We start from the raw sequence: 17,097 nt of genomic DNA, 5'->3' as shown, positions 1-17,097 counted from the left end.
ATCGTTTAATATCTAAACATTATCAATTATTAGATCAAATTGAAACATGAACCAAATATGCCAATCCTAGTAAAGTGACATTAAATATGATAAACTTATGGACTAAATATGTGATGACAATCATGTGCTTGATTCCAAAACCACAAGACAGAAGTGACATATGTATTCGATGGCAAAACATAGTGGGAATGAATTTATTATGGTTTTTTGTTTTTTGACAAATGCAACATCATCACGTGTCTCATGTTTTCACTTGATTCACGACCACCCAAATCAAGAATACAGACTGTTATGGTCCTACACTTCTAAAAACTCCATTCACCCATTTACAGAACAAACTAAGTTACACTTTCAAATCGAGAAACCCAAAAGAAAATAAAAGGACCGGACTACAAAATGACATAAAATGAGGGGGCGGGGAGTGCAAATATTTTGTTTCTTCTTCTTTTTAACCTCGTCCCTCATGATTGATGACGTCATCCTAGCTAGAGCCAAAATCTAATCGCACGGTTCAGAGGGGCGCACGGGAGCAAGAAGGGCAGTTGATGAGACCGCTTTGACTGCAGGCCGTACAAGTCCTGAAGCCGCACTTTTCGCCGTGGCTGACGTCACACTCGTCGCAGAGGATATACCGGTGGCCGTCGCAGAGCTCGCACGTGTCGGGGTTGGCCGGCGGCAGCCCTTCCACGCACTTCTTCAGCTCGCCGGACTCGTGGAGGCGCCGGATCTCCTCCGCGCCGCCAATGTGCCTCCCGCCGATGAAGACCTGCGGCAGGGTTAGTTTCGTCCTTTCACGAACCCCCAGGATCCCCTGCAGCTCCTCCCGGAATCCGGCGTCGGCCGACAAATCCCGCTCGTCGATCGAGACGCGGAAGCTCCGGAGGACCGACAGAACGTCTCGGCAATCCTCGAACGTGCGGCGGACCACGCGGAGGCTCGTGAAGTACACCACTATCCGTTTCTCGGCCCCCGGGAGCGAGATCGGCGCGTGCGATTGACAAGTCGCATTATTCGATTTGTTCTCCGCCGGCTGCGGCGGCGATAGAGCGCGTAGAAACGCGTTGGCGAGGCGGACGCGGTGAAAGATGTAGTGCTTTGCGAATTGGGTCGGGTTCCGGCAGCCGGAGTCGTCGGCGATTAGGGTTTGGATGTCTTTGAAGGAGGAGCAGGAGAAAGTGTTGTTGCTACGAACCCGAATCTTTGAGTTGGTTCGAGTTAGCCACATGGATTCGAAGAAACAAGGTTCGACTTTTCGAATGAAATTCGATCGAGAGATTTAAGGTCGGGGAAATCTATATATTGTGCCGGAAATGAAGAAGAAGAAGATGAAGATGAAGAACAGGAGAGGGGAAAATGGTGACAGGCAGGCGCAGGAGTGGGTTGGTAACTGTTAAGTTGGCTTTTGTACTCCCCCATTCATATTACATTATTACTCATTGAAGGAAGAGATCAGAGAGAGAAATATAAAATCTGAGTTTTATTTATTCCATTTTTCATTTATTATTAATTAGGGGAGGATGGTCATTTACCTACTACTTATATTATATTTCATATATTTTATTTTAGTACTAATGACTAAAAAATATGAAATTTTCAATCACTCTTTCGACCATCTAACAAAATTTTAATATTTTTTTAATTTTTACAATCACGATTAATGGTGATCGACCAAAAGGATACATGCATAATGAAACAACCAGATGATACATTTGTTAATATATCATTCTTCTTGTTCAAGGACGTGCTTCTCGAGTAGGGCTCGTCATGAGCTAACAATGAACCTCCAGTATTAAACGTGTTAAGGAATACTCTAAAAAAATGGTTGGACCTATTGAGCAAGGTTATATGCTCGAATAATTAGTGCAACATGTGTGTAGTTGAAATATTATAATATTATCACATGCTAATGTATATTAAATGTAAATTTATTTTGAGTAGTCTAATTTTCTCAAATAAAACAGAGTAACATTAGCGATAAAAAAATTCAATAAGTCTGACACAAAATTTAAATTACCTCTTAAATATGAAAATACGATATCGGTATTAGAAAAATGCTCCCCCATTCTTACAATTATTGTTCCTTATTATTCACCCTATTTTTCTTAATATTATTTATTTTTATAAATTACTATTGAATTGACTAAACATACCGTTATTTGTATTTGGATTAATAGGACAAGGATAACAAATATAGTATACTGATAGAGAATGGTTGGTCAGATGTTGCTGTTTAATGAGGTGAAGGGGAGGTTTAAGGGGTGAGAGGTCCTGTTTTAAAGGTGGGATTAGATGTCAAATGGCTGAATACAGGGTAATAATAAATATCATGAAAAATGTTGAAAATAGGGTTCATAATACTTGATATGAGGAGGTATTTAAGCATCATTGAATAATGAATATTAGTTAATATGTCGTGTATAGAATCATTGTTGTAGCACATGAAACGAAATATCATATCAGAGGTGTTATCCGATCCAATAGTAATGTACAACTAGACTTTTAGTATTATATTCATGCCTAGTCTTAATACAACTAGTACAAAGATTCAATTTCCTCCATTTGAGCCATTCTTTTGCCATATCAACCATTGATAATTGTACTTAGGGAGCAATGATACACATTACCTTACCCAACACAATCTTATACTCACTCATTTATGTAACAATTTTTCCTTTGATTTATAGAAAAATCCTTAGTCGCTATGTAGCTCGATTTGCCTTGTAATCCTAAGTCATAAAGGACGATAAAAAATGTAAACTAGCCTAAATTGTTCATAACTGATCGGCTCAAAGTAATAATAATATCTTAATTTTATAACATTTCGGGTTAATTAAACACGAAAATGGTATACCAACTAAACTACTTGATATTGTTTCAAAAAAAAAACTAAACTACTTGATATATAATAAAATTGAAGATGTACATTTATGGGACCATAATTATGATTTGGGCATAGTCATTGCAAAGGCACAATCACTAAGACATGACAACCCCATGCTACATCTCACATGCGTCGTCCTCTTTTGGTAGAAGACATCAGATTCCATCAACAAAAGCCTCGTTTATTATCCACACATGATAAAGACGGATTGGATAATAAAAGAAAACAAAAGTTTACTCTTTTCCATTATTTGCAATAATATCACTTTTCCACCTTATTTTGTATATATTCATATTTATACAATTAATTCAATTAATAAAACTAGCATTATATTTCTTATGTTGTCTAATACATTTAAACTCAACCAATAATAAGAACGTAAATCAAATCATATGACTTTACATCACATGTTCAAACCTTTTCAAAAATAAATTGTTATACATTGATAAATATTCTCGTAAAAAAATTAAAGATCTCTTCAGGATGACAACGGGGTAGGACAGAGGTGTGGAGTATACTCCTCGTACCAAACCAAACATCCTTCATATCTAGATACAACTTTCCATTTCTCTATCTCCTCATTCCAAAACTACCCTTCCCTATTGGGATACAACGTAACTCCTCATTTCTCTCCCTTCCCAAAAGGTTGAATTCCCAACCCCAAGGGCCACGATAACTTGTTTGGACACAAAGACTAGATATTTGCTTACTACGCACAATGAGTCGCCTACTACTGCTGTTGAGACTCGATCCCTAGTCTCTTTCTAAATTTCACTCCTATGACCAACTAAATTCCAACCCGGCCCATAGATCCCAGTGCTCAAGGGTTTCTTTAGTTATCCGAGGCCTTGATTTAGTCCTGAACATATTTTTATTCCTTCTTGCCCACTTTTTCTCAGGTTATTAGCTAGCACCAACAGCTGTAGATTTAGTGTCTAAGTTAGATTTGGTGACCAAATGAGAAGGATCCAATGCATGATAATGAAATATGGTTTAGACCACACGTACAAGACTTGTGGAAAATAGTTAATAAAATATTGGTATGAAGCAAGAGTTGAGATGTCCTTGTTCTTTCCCTTTTATTCCCTTGGGGGGACCATATAGTATACATAATTACTGTGCCCCAACATTGCTTTGTATGTTGTAGCTAGTACTGGTAAAAGCAAGTAAAATAATTCATCCAACCAAAGTGAGTGCATTCTGAAAAAGTTCCAATCCCATGTGTTTCAACCAAAATATATAACTTAAAGTGCAAATCCTTGAACCTGCTTCACATGATACTCCACTTTGTTTTCTTCACCCTCACTACTTCTTACTTATCATTTTGAGGGTACAATATCATGTCATATTTTTAAAATAGAATAAAATTTGTGAAAAATATAAATATGTATTATTGTATATCATTGTTAATACTGTAAAATTTTCTGGAATAAAAAGTTTTTTTTTTAATTATTTGGTACAAACTAATTGAGTATAATACATAAAAATTAGCAATAAATCGTTTTACCAAGGATAAAAAATCAATAGATGAAATGAGACAATACTCCGAAAATCAATAATTAGGGATGTGCAATGGTTAGTTTTTGGTTAATTATTGGAAAAAAAAAATTAAGATGATCATAAATTCATAATCAACTCAAAAATCATAAATAACATACATTTTTTAAATTTCATAACTAATAACTGAAAATTGCACACCCTAAAATTGAATTTTCCTATAAGCTCTCAACCATCAAGATAGACATGATTGACCCGTAGCTAATAAGTGAAAAATCATTTTAAAAAAAATTATAATTGAAAATTTTGATTGATTTGATTATCGGTCCTTGGTTTTTTTGGTGTCTTGGTTAGGGGTGTGCAAATTTCAGTTAACCTACTGAATCGAGGAATTTCAATTAATTGTTCTTTAACCAAAAAATTTCTGTTCTGGTAATGATTAAAGAATTTGCAAAATTTTGGTTAACAATTAATTCGATTCGAAACTATCGGTTAACCGAATTAACCGAACAGTTAACCAAAATTATATACATAATGGGCCGAATTAATGGGCCAAACCTTTGTGTCCTCAACAAACCAACTAAGTACAAAATACTTAAATGGTGGGCCCATTATACATCCCAATTAAGCCCAAGATTGGATTTGCAATTGAATTCCATTGGGCCAGTGGAGCCCAATAACAAAAGGGGGATAATTTAGTCATTCACGCTTTCGTCTGTATACGGACACAAATATACAATCGAGCTAAGTAGCAGATCACTGTCGCCGAGAAGTAAGCAGAGAGGCGAAAATGGAGGAAGGAGGAGGCAGCGATCCTCAGAAGCCGACTGCGATTACTGTGAATGTGAAATTCGCCGGAAGGAATATTCCGGTGGAAGTCTCCGCCGACGCGACGGTCAACGAACTTAAGTCTCTACTTCAGCCGCTCACAAATGTCCTCACTCGCGGCCAAAAACTCATCTCTAAAGGTTCGCTCTACTCGCAGAACACTTGTTAGCTGAAATAGTTCGATCCGATGAATTCAATTCACGTTTCTTGTGCGTAATTTGTTGTGTGGATGCGGATAGGGAAATTTCTTGGTGACGAAATGACACTGAGGTCCTCGGGCATTGTTAATGGCTCCAAGATCATGCTCATGGGCGCCCAAGGTCTACACCAAGGGGTATCTTTCTCTCGGAATTTCATTTTGCACTTTTCTGTTTTTAGAATTCTCATAGCATATGTTCGCATGCGATATTCAATTTTGTTTTGTGTGTGTGTTAATTTATTCATGGCAGCAGAAATTTTCCGAAACTAATCACATGCAGTTGAAGTGAAAATTAGTGATAGAATAAGAGATTAGGATTTGATTCGACTAAGCCTTTATTTGTGAAGGAATTATTATGTTTTATGTTTCTAAGGATGGGCCAATTACAAAAGAAGCTTCACCATTGTCAACTGTGAGAAGGCCACGTGAATCTCATGGACCAAAAATGGAAAAATCTCAGGTTTATGTTGACAGGAATGACCATGAAAAACGGTGGAAGGCTACTGGGGTATTAGGATTATCTGATAGAGGTCTGAAGGTAAGATGGATGCACATTATCTACTATCCATCTCTTATAAATTTTTCTTTTAATGTTTGAAATATATCACCAGCTGAATCTATTGTGTCTTATTTTCTTGAATTCTTTACTTGTTTTTGTTTTCTAATTGGAACTTGGAAGGCCATTCCTGATGAAATATGGAACTGGGGACAATATGCTAGACTTCTTGATTTGAATAACAACTCAGTGAAAGATGTTCCGGCTAAAATTAGTTGTTTGGGTTCTCTTATGGTAAGTAAATCCCCCTTGGTAAAGTTTTTCTGAAAAAAAAAAAGAGCTTTATTTTATTAACTTATCCGCAATGGTGGTAATATATACATGTTGGTTTAATTTATAGTTGTAAATTATTTCACAGAAACTATTCCTTAATGCGAATGGCATTGAGGATAAATCTCTTAGCTGGGAAGGGATAGCATCTCTGAAACATTTGGAAATTCTTTCTTTGAATGAGAACCAGTAAGTTGCTTCTATTCCACAAAGATTAATTTTTCCATTTCTAATTGTCAAAGATGACCAAAAGTTACTACTAAATGCCTTTAAGGAAGAATATACAACTCCTTTATTAACATTAATCATCCTTCCGGACCTTCCCTCCCTAACTTATCTTGTTGGTACTCCTTAAAATTTGGCTCCATATGTATATGCAATTAAAAGTTCTGATAATATTATTTAATGGCTCTTACAAATTACAATGATTACTTTGGGTGATATAGCAGTAAATAAGCCAGAGCACCCTAAGATAGAGACTCTGCACACATTTGGAATTTTATTTAATCCGTCTCTTTAGAGAATAGTATTTTATTTATTTATATTTGCAAACATCTTCTTGTTATTTAGCTGTGTACCAAGCTATGAAGTAAAAATCATGTTGTCTGTATCTGGAATGACATGCAGATTAACAATTATACCTTCCAACCTGGGCGCGTTGAGAAGCCTGCAGCAGCTTCATATTGCAAAGAACAAGTTAACCTCTCTCCCCACTGAGATAGGCCTTTTGACTGCACTTGAGGTTTTGAAAGCCAATAATAACAGGTAATATGCGATGGGAAATTGGTATTATTCCATGTGCACCTCTTCTCTTCCCCACTGACTGACTCCCTTTTCCCCATGGAATGGATATTCTTAAAACTAAGGGTCAAATGTTCTCGTGTCTCTAGTGTCTGTACCTTTTACTTCTTTTGTAGTGCAAACAAATTGTTTGTTTGTAAGTTTTCATTTTGAATTGGTTTAATGTTACTCATTCTTCTATTTGGTCAGATGATTTTATATATATATTTTCCCTTCAATTGCTGCTAATATCATATGTTGCTCCCAGTTTTCTTTCATTTATCCCCTTCCTGAAATTGTAAATTGATGGGTGCCCATCAAATTCTAACTTATGAATATCTAGCGTACAACAGGTTAAACACCATTCCAAATAGCATAGGTGGATGTGCTTCTCTTGTTGAGGTATAACTCTCTATCTCTCTCGTTCATTTATTCTTTGATTTCTTTCTGTGCATTATCATTTGAACATTGCATAATATTTGGAATATCCACCATCTCAAATTTTACTGGTCTGTTAAATCTCGGAGTTACATATATATGACTACTTGGTTTGGTGCAGATTGATCTTTCCTGTAATCTTCTCACTGAACTGCCGGATATGCTTAGCAAGCTGAAGGATTTGAAGGTCAATCTGCCTTAAATTTCTTTGACATAATGTTTATTTTGCCTCTTTTATCTTGTAACTCGGCCTCTGTTACAAGGAAGATGCTTAATCTGACCTCCCGCACAGTAATATGTTCAGCTACATGTGTACACTTTAGAAAAATGGAACTGCTGGAGGGTTTATCCTCATACATGTCTGTTTTTATGTAGGCATTGTATCTCAAAAACAACGGTCTTACATCTCTTCCTACTACTATATTCAAATTCTGCACTAAACTCTCAACACTGGATCTCCATGCTACTGAAATAACAGTAGATTATCTACGCCAGGTTAGCAAAAATTATTATACCCTACATTGAAGTGTGACATTTTCGTTTTGTCTCAAACTCTCATAACCTATATATCTTGACAGTTTGAAGGATGGGATAGTTTTGATGAGAGGAGGCGTTTAAAGCATCAAAAGCAGCTGGATTTCCATGTGTCTAGCTCAGGCCAATTTGATGAAGGTGCTGACAAATACTGAACAGTGCAAAAAACTCTTGCATGAGTTGGCTGTCGGATGATATCTTTGTACTCCATCCATCACATTGGCAGTCATTCCTGACCCACGATAGATACAAGTTCAATCCCCTTACCCCCAACATTGATAGGGATCTACAAGCTTCTGTTGCACAAGGAGGGCAAAAATGACAGTATGTAACTATAATTGTATGTGCTTATAGATTTGTATTTGCTATAGAACACCCCATTCCCCAAAGGATAGTTGTTATGATTTTGGGGTTAGCGATATCACTATATGACTATAAGCAGGCAGCCATGCAATGAGCACATAGCGAACTATTCTCGCCTTTTACTAAAGATATCACTATATGACTATAGTTAACGTGTTTAATTACAATTTTTTTTTGAGTTAATTTCACTTTTTGACCTACATTTATAGGTGACAGTTCACTTTTAATTTTATTTTTTTTTTTGAAATTAGAACATCCACTTTTAGTCCTTTATCTACAAAACTATTTTAATACTGTTAAATACAAAGGCATTTCGATCTTTAATTACGGATTTTTTCAAAAAAATAAACATAAAAATATAGTGGAGTCAACTCACTTTGTATGAAAATGATCGAAATGTCTTTATTTTCAATGATATTTCAATGATTTTGTTGACGGATGAGTAAAAATGGACATGTCATATTAATACTAGAACTAAATGTGAATATTTTGATTAAAAAAAATAAAAGTAGATTGTCACATATAAATCTAGAACCGAAAGTTGAATTAATTCTTTTTTTTTTTTAATTTAAAAACCTATTTATATTTTGATATAAAATTTAAGAACTTATTTTTTTGAGTGCTAGTGACTCTGTTACAATGTAGTATCTGTTCATAATTACTTTCTCAACCTAATGAAGCATAACTCACTCCCATCATCAATGTGAGAGTGTTAACCGAGATATCGGAATTACTTTCTCAACCTAATGAAGCATAACTCACTCCCATCATCCATGTGAGAGTGTTAACCGAGATATCGGATGTCACTAGACCACAAAGTCTTTGGCATTTAAGAACTTATTTAATCATTTTTCTTACTTTTCTTAAAAAGGCAGGCGCTTGAGAACAAGCAGAAATAAGTTAAAGACAGTTTTTTTTAATGAAGAAATTTAGATGCTACTAATCAACCTAATGTCAGCACCAAATTATACCCGTCTACCGTGTACAGGTTCACATAGTAGTTGCCTTCAAAGTTGTCCAGTTCCTATAGTACAGCTAAATTGACACTTTACTAATTTAACACTGCGTGATAATGGTATTTTTTATGTTTTCTTCACAATAACATGTAAATCAGCTTTTATAGTGAATTTATATAAATTATAAACCAACTTCTAGAAGAAGAAATCTCGCTGATTAATAAGAAATGTTACTGGCACAAGAGATTTAAGTACTCGAAAAAGACAGTCAATCTGAACAAAAGTCGTAGTAGAAAGTGACTGATACGTGCCCAAAAGTACGGGGAAAGATGGATGTCAGGGGAACATACAAAGAGCTCGCTCTATCGATAGTAAACAGATATGAGAGGGATGTCGATGTCATTATCATCATCATCCTCACACGCAACCACAACATCCAAGTGCCTACGATATGGCGGCAACTCCACCTTGGCGACGTCCCTTGCCAAATCCACTACTTTCTTATCCATTCGCTCCTTGTGCCTTGGAAACATGCTGTTGAAAAGCAGGCAGCTTCCACATGAAATGCTGTAGGCATTCAGGCCCTTGTCTGCAAGCCATTGGATAAGCTCCTTCAGTGTCGGGTTGTCCTTAATAATCCATCTATCCCAAACAGTCCAGCTCATATCCTTGTGCTTGATAACCTTCGGGGGGACAGGTTCAGCCATGGAAAACAGAGGTAGTGCAAGGTTAGCGAATGTGTTGCGATAGTCCTCCACTTTGTGGCCCTCATCTAGAACCTTGTACAGCTCAAGGCAAACCAAGCCAGTAGCCATTGCTGTAGAGGTTGCAATTGCAGGGATAATCCTTCCAGCAATAAATTTGGCTTTCAGCTTGTCTACTTCTGGTATACTGTAGTTTCTAGCCCTCATATTAGCAAGCCCAGCAATCATATCCATATGGTAATTTGTGTCATCATCCTGCTTAAAACAAAATATTTTCACAAGTTAAATTTATATTCGAGTTAAAATATAATATAATAATTCCTAAAAAATGAATATAATTAATAATTTCGACCTTCTCAAATTGAATAGGCTTCATCCTGAAGTTTGGAGGTAGATTCTTCCTACACTGTTCCACCTTCATTATTAGTTCATTGATAACTGCAGCATCATCTATTGACGAAGTAGTAAGACTGGTGGCCTTCTCATCAGTCTCAATTTTCACACCTTTCTTGGGTTGAAAGTCCGGGACAATGATACTATCAACAGCTTCAGCTAATTTCTGTGGTTGCTTGGCCCAGTCAGGAATAGGGATTCCATATGTCTCAGCACGTAATATGGATGCAGCCAAAACTAAATGGAGATGGCTCTGATCTTTAGAAGAGAACTGAAGAGGTTGAGGGAAGCGCTTAGGGGCAGACCAGAAAGGTGCTCCAGTACTAGTTGCAGCATCTTCGGGAAATGTAAAAATCAATTGTTTGACACGATTTGCAAAATAGTCTTCAAACCTGAAAAAGAAGAGAACAAAAACAAAGTCAGGAACTGTAGAAAATGATTCTTTTATCCAACTTTATTTTTGGGGGAGAAGGGCTTGGCGGGAAAGGAAAATAAGAAAGCACTCCATAAAGATTCCGGGAGAGAACAAAAGACAAAATGTTGGCTGTCATACTTGTGTCGTGCCCATGCAATGCAATTTTCGAAGGTTTCACATCTTTCCCTGTCTAGGCACTCAAGAACACGTTCCAAGTTATCCCTTGCTTGAGCATCACCAGCTTGGATCTGCGCAGATGTATACTCACTTGGATTAGAGAGATAAGCATTTGCTTCAGCGGGTGTCTTTTCAAGCAAGCCCTCAAACTCTGAACGGGCCCAAGTCAAGCAATGGTCAATGTTGTGTGGGAAAGAATGCACAGTGCACATGGGTGCTTGCTTCTCTGGAGGATCTCGTGATGCACCATAGTTTTCTGTCAGGTGAGGGATGACCATTTGGGTATTGCATTTGGCACCAAGGGTTCCTGACTCAAGAAGTGGCTTCTGGAAATACAAGCATCTCTGATCAACATAGAGCCTAGCATTGACATTGTCAAGTGCATTTATGACAACACTAAGATTCTCCCAATAGGTATCATCAAACACATTTTCAGTTTCAGGACCCACACGGTTCTGCAGAGCTTCAATATGGAACTTAGAATTTATTGATGTAGCAGCAGCAGCAGCAACTGTGGATTTGGCCTGCCCAATGTTCCAATCACGGAAGAGGAACTGTCTACTAAGATTACTTTTCTCTATCACATCATCATCAGTTATTGTTAGTTTTCCTTGACTGCCACATGCAATTCCCATGAGGGCCAAGTTCTTCAGAAATTCACATCCCAGTGCACCAGATCCAACAACAAATACCTTGGCTTCTTCGAGTTTCTTCTGGAGCTTTTTCCCAAAAACAGCAATTTGTGCATCATAACGACTATTCAAAGGCATAAAATCACTAGGGTCCAGTGTGTCAGTAGGAAGTGACTCCACAGAATCAAAGTAAAAGAACTGCAAAAAGATAATGGAGTAAATTAAAAGCCAGCTTAAATACATAAGGGGGATAATACAAAGGGTAAACGGGGCAAAACAAATCAATCATTGTTAGACCTTATTAAAAAGAAAGTACAAAGGGAAATCAGAACCTGAAAAAGAGGATGAAACTTCCCAGAGCATGCCTTCACAACCTCCTGCCCAACAATACCACCAAACATAGCAGCCATGGGGTTAAGTACAGCACGTGCACCAAAGGATAAGTGTCTAAGAAGTTTTGGGTTTATATCTTCCAATTTTGCATCTCCAGAGCTTTCATTCATTGCACTGGCAATAGAGATCAGTTTCTGTGCATCATCTTCAGAGCCAGCTATGGGGAAACGTCCCAACTCAGACCTGAACTTATCCAGTGCTTGGAATGCCAAATGCAGAAGTGGTGGGCGATCAAACTTTGAGAAATCACTAAGAAGAAAATCGCCAGGGTCCTTAAGTGCTTCACGTAATGGTTTAAAGTTCAAAATTTTTGGTTGCTTCACCTGAGTCACTATACCACCTCTTTCATATGCACCAAACTTTGTTGTATCCTCTTCAAGGGTGAAAGAATAAGGCCTAGCAGTTAGAATCTTTCTTGGCTTCCCATCATTAAGTTCTGTCATGCCCCGAACTTCAGAAAATACAACAACATCCCCATCCTGAAACTCAAGCCTCTCATCATCCACACATGACACAAGAGCAGGGTTATCATTGCTGATAGAAGCAATGATGCCTGTATGAGGTTCCTCGCCATCAACATCAAAGACTGCAAACTGAGGACCAAAATCACAGAATATGCTTCCAAAAAGGCCTCTAACATCAGCTTTGATGAATGCAATTGGTGGTTGATTTGTATGACAAAAATCATCAAATTCAACTGCCTCCTCTAAGCTTATATCAGTGAACACCACAGCCTGCATAACAATTATCATTATCAAGATGAAGACACATGATACAATATATAACTATTAGACTAAGCAGTGTGACACTGAAACAGCAGGATAACCTTGCCTTGCCAGAAAAATTATCAACATGAAAAGTTCAAACAGTGCTTAAGTGCATGAAAACAAGTACATGTTACAGAAATTTCAACAGTGGTGTAAAGGTTAAGCAGTAATAAGGAGTTAACATCAAATCTAAAGTGTTGAATCAAACCAAGAATTGATATTAAACAAAAGGACTATTTCTGCATATGGTAGCACAAGAAGCCAAATAACATAACAAGATTGTTCCAAATGGATATAGGCAGCTATCAACTACAATCTGCTCAAATTGATCAAAAGTAACAGAGAGGTACACATACATAGACATACATAGCAGGTAAAACTTCATGCTAGATTCCAAGTAAGTATTGAATTATATCAAAAGATACATTACGTCAAATCAATTGAGTTTACATAGTACAAAAAATTAGACAAATATTTATACTTTTAGTCATTAAGATCTGTAATGCTACAGCCCACCAAAAAGTAAGGCTTTACAGAGTAATAATAATGACACAGAAAGAAGTAATAATGTTCCTTTACATAGGAAAAATCAACTCACAAGTTCCGTATAGAAGAATCTAAGTAATCAATTAACGAATCATTAAGGTCAAACCAACAAAAAGTCAAAAACACAATTCATGCAGAAACCATGAGTTCCATAGATAATTGAAGAGATGAAAATGCACTACCTGAAACTCAGAGAGCTTTTCTTTCGTCAGTTTTGTGGTCAAGGTTGAGACAATAACAGCATTGTTGAGCTCTTGAAGTTTTTGTACAGAAGCAAGTGCCCTATTCTTGCCAACATCAGTCTCTGAGAATAAAAAATTGCTTGACAAATCCCAAAGCTCCACCGTGCCTTCATCATGCAGTGTCACAGACTTCACACCAGCAAGGACAAGATTCTTGGCTGCAATAATATCAAAGTTCAGAAATCAAACATGTGCAAAGCTAAAATAAGAAGTTCACACCTGACAGGCCATAAAATGCACCAAAGCACTGCTTAACATTAATATTTATATAAGAAAGTAAGTTTCACACACATTAATATGCACAATGAACTGCTTAGAATAGCAGCTTCAGTAATTGAAAAATGACAGACTTGAAGTCCTTCAATTGCTTGCTGTTAAAACCTTACCTGATTAAGAACTCATTAGAAGATGAACAAAGATAATGAAGAAGGTTAAGACATCCAGTTGGTTAGTACAGAAAATACAAGCTCCCATTTGACGTGATCAACGGTACAATTAGTAATGACATTAATGTTCTGACGTTCTGTGTTAGTTCAATTGCGTGATTCAAAACCTCATTTATATAAATTTACTTTAAAAGTAAATTAAGATCATGAGGTAAGCACAATCATCTGAATTGAAATATGGACACATGGACTTAACTCCTCTCTATTTGAAGTTATATCAGGCAACAATTACAACAGTGTTGTAAAAAATTGGCCACCTAGGCACAGACTAGGCCAAAAGTAAGAATGGGAAAATCAGTCTTTTAGGTGCTTATATTTTTTTAAAAATTTCGTTTGTTTCGTTAAAACAACATAATTTTGAGCTGAGCAAAACAAACCTAAAGCAGCATCACGGCAATCCATCACATAACATGTATTTGCCTACTTGGATATTGGATTCTGGATATTTGTAGTATTTCCTGTGTAGGAGATTTGAACATATTATGTACTGTGTGTGTAATTGCTACTTTGATGGATTGTATGTGTTATCAATGTTCAAAAGGCATTTTTGAGGCGTGCCTCAGTATGAGGCGTTGCCATTGCACCCGAAGGCATACGCCTTGTGCAGGTGAGGCACATCAGGGCTGTTTTTGAGGCAGTCCTAAATATTTGGACTGTAACTAGTAGGCCCAATTTTTTTTAATTGTTCCATACAATCTAAACCCTAATAATAGTAAAAGAAGGAAAAAGAAATAGAAAGAAGAAATCAGCAAGCGTTCAGACCAGCAACCTTCATAGACCAGTAGTGATTTGTGACCTTATCGGCTCTTCGAGCAATTGCAACATCAATGGTGAGAGATGCCAACCTTAGTAGAGCAGTTGTGACCTTTGGCAACCTTCTTCCAGCCATTTGTGTTTGAGATTTTTAGTCTTTTTAATGATTCTTATTAGTTTTGATGATATCTTCAATTGGTTGTTGAACTTCTGAAAGTATTTATTGATATTTTATGGGAACACTTTAAGGCTGATGCATTGAAGCCCCTTGCAGCTTACACCTCGGCTCTCAAATAAATAATCTCTTGAGGCCCATTTATGGCTTTTTAAACCTAGTGTGTTATAGTTGGAGTATTATGTGTATTATGTGCTACTGAATACTTGTATGTTATGGGAATAATACTTGCTAGAAGTCTTAAAGAACCAGGTATTTTTTTAGCTAGGCCCCTATCAAACACCAGATGAGTGCCGGCAATTTTTACAACATTGGTCCAGAATAATCTTAAGAATGCATAATTGCTATTAAAAAAGCAGTAGCACAAGCAAAAAGAGGGGAATATCCATAACCTATGGTATACCAATATGCCAAATGATACAAGTTAAACAGAACAGATACCAGAAAGGTCCAGAATTACTAAATTACTATTGCAGTATAAGGTGAGACCAGGGACAAAATCATAGAGCATAACCACTGCAGTATGCTACATAAATGAAACCTAAGAAATGATCATTTTGGCATGGGAAGTCCAAAACTATATAAGCAAACTGAATAGACCGAACTCAGCAATTACAGATTCACTAGCAGGTGAAAATCTTGAAATCAAGAATGTAATCATAGCCCATAACAATGTATAACATTCAACTAATGGCTGAAATGTGCAGGTTAGACTAGAACCATAGGCAACAAAAACATAGTAATATGATGATAGTAGGTAGCATAAAAATCCATACCGATCTCAGCACCAAGGCCTTGCAATCCCGAGACAAGAACATTGGAAGCAAAAAGCCGGCGCATAGTCTCGCGTCCATACACGGCAAGCTGCCGGCTATGGAGATCCTCGTCAATGTCGTGCGGATTACCATCATCAAACGCCATGTCCTTCAGCGACGGCTCACCAACACTCTTACTGCCGCTGGCGCTACCGTTGGTGCTAGAGCCGCTCTTCCCTATGCTGTCGGTGTCGCAGGAGCCGCTAGTCTTCTCTGTAGCTGCGGAGGAGATCAAACAACCGATCCGATGCTTCTTGACGACGCTCTCGGGATCAACGCAAGTGCTGCTACCGTCAACAACCTCGCCTTCCACAGGTCTCTTTCTAGGAAGCATATAGTGCAACACGCTGCTGAAACCTCCACAAAAACCCAAAGAAATGATCAAAACTATGCATGTAGTCAACAAATTAAGATCCGGAAATTTCAAGAACGAAATTCCAGCTACGATCGGTAACATCAAAACAAATAACCACCACCACCGCCTCGTGAACAGTGCCATAGTCAATCGATTGAATCTAAGATGATCTAAGAAGCAAAGAACAAAAATTAATCTAAAGAGATACAGAGAGGGAGAGAGAGAGAGTACCGATTGGAGATGAGGAGAAGAAAGGAATGGAATCGGAGATGGAGAAGAGAGCAGCAGTGATTGAGTTAGGCTTCGGTTTTGGATTTTAGCTTGGGGAAGGGTAACTTGGTGAAGAATTTTCATAGGGGGGAGCGAAGGGTATTTACGGGATTTGAAGGGAAAAGAGCTTTGTGTTAGGGTTTTGCGAAGAGACAATAGTTTCTTATCTATGGCCCTCTATGGAGAAGGCGATACAGAGAGAGAGAGAGAGAGTGGCTGATGGACCATAACGGGGAAATGGAGCTCCGGAGACAAGACGCGTTTCTTTTATACGGCGTCGTTCGTGGATTGAGATTAAGTGACGTCGTTGCTCCTGAATCTTGATTCAAATCATAATTATTGCATGGACCGTGGACCACAGTCTAAAAATAGTATCATTAATTTTATTCTTTTTCCCACGACTCACTGCAACATACATGTTTATAACCAGGGCCGTATCTGAACATGTTTAACATGTGCAGTCGCACAGGTCCCAAAAAATTGGGGGCCCCATATTTTAAAAAAAAATATTTATATGTATATGTAGTTTACAAAAATTTAGACTAAATGTATAAAGCTTGGACTATTTGTGACAAGATGAAATTGAACCCAATTGACAATTGCTCTAGAAACAAATATATATATATATATATATATATATATATATATATATTCTAATCCAAAAAGATTGCCAATTCCGTTCCGCAATTATATTTCATAAATCATAATCACA

General features: G+C 37.3%; 3 protein-coding genes across 5 annotated transcripts; 1 reads left to right on the top strand and 2 right to left on the bottom strand.

Moving 5' to 3' along the window:
* Window positions 1-165: 165 nt before the first annotated feature.
* On the bottom strand, window positions 166-1,464 carry LOC116014735 (uncharacterized protein At5g39865-like). The gene has a single exon (XM_031254683.1). It carries the CDS (start codon window positions 1,223-1,225, stop codon window positions 512-514), a length of 714 nt encoding a protein of 237 aa, XP_031110543.1. The 5' UTR covers window positions 1,226-1,464; the 3' UTR covers window positions 166-511.
* Window positions 1,465-5,125: 3,661 nt separating this feature from the next.
* On the top strand, window positions 5,126-8,529 carry LOC116014734 (LRR repeats and ubiquitin-like domain-containing protein At2g30105). Its single transcript, XM_031254682.1, has 10 exons — window positions 5,126-5,346; window positions 5,446-5,540; window positions 5,779-5,943; window positions 6,085-6,195; window positions 6,320-6,420; window positions 6,859-6,996; window positions 7,365-7,413; window positions 7,571-7,636; window positions 7,825-7,944; window positions 8,028-8,529. Exons 1-10 carry the CDS (start codon window positions 5,169-5,171, stop codon window positions 8,136-8,138), a joined length of 1,134 nt encoding a protein of 377 aa, XP_031110542.1. The 5' UTR covers window positions 5,126-5,168; the 3' UTR covers window positions 8,139-8,529.
* Window positions 8,530-9,495: 966 nt separating this feature from the next.
* Window positions 9,496-16,624, bottom strand: LOC116016798 (ubiquitin-activating enzyme E1 1). 3 transcript variants are annotated; one of them, XM_031257206.1, is made up of 7 exons: window positions 16,347-16,624; window positions 15,722-16,117; window positions 13,512-13,729; window positions 11,956-12,750; window positions 10,953-11,821; window positions 10,359-10,791; window positions 9,496-10,261 (listed from the first exon to the last, which is right to left on the bottom strand). In XM_031257206.1, exons 2-7 carry the CDS (start codon window positions 16,092-16,094, stop codon window positions 9,665-9,667), a joined length of 3,285 nt encoding a protein of 1,094 aa, XP_031113066.1. In that variant the 5' UTR covers window positions 16,095-16,117; window positions 16,347-16,624; the 3' UTR covers window positions 9,496-9,664. The 3 variants fall into 3 exon arrangements, with proteins under 3 accessions (XP_031113066.1, XP_031113064.1, XP_031113065.1); XM_031257204.1 differs by having other exon boundaries at window positions 15,722-16,110; XM_031257205.1 differs by having other exon boundaries at window positions 15,722-16,107.
* Window positions 16,625-17,097: the final 473 nt, after the last annotated feature.

This window comes from Ipomoea triloba, chromosome 4 (assembly GCF_003576645.1).
Source record: "Ipomoea triloba cultivar NCNSP0323 chromosome 4, ASM357664v1".
Lineage (NCBI taxonomy): Eukaryota > Viridiplantae > Streptophyta > Magnoliopsida > Solanales > Convolvulaceae > Ipomoea > Ipomoea triloba.
This window is presented reverse-complemented; position numbering and strand designations above follow the sequence as displayed.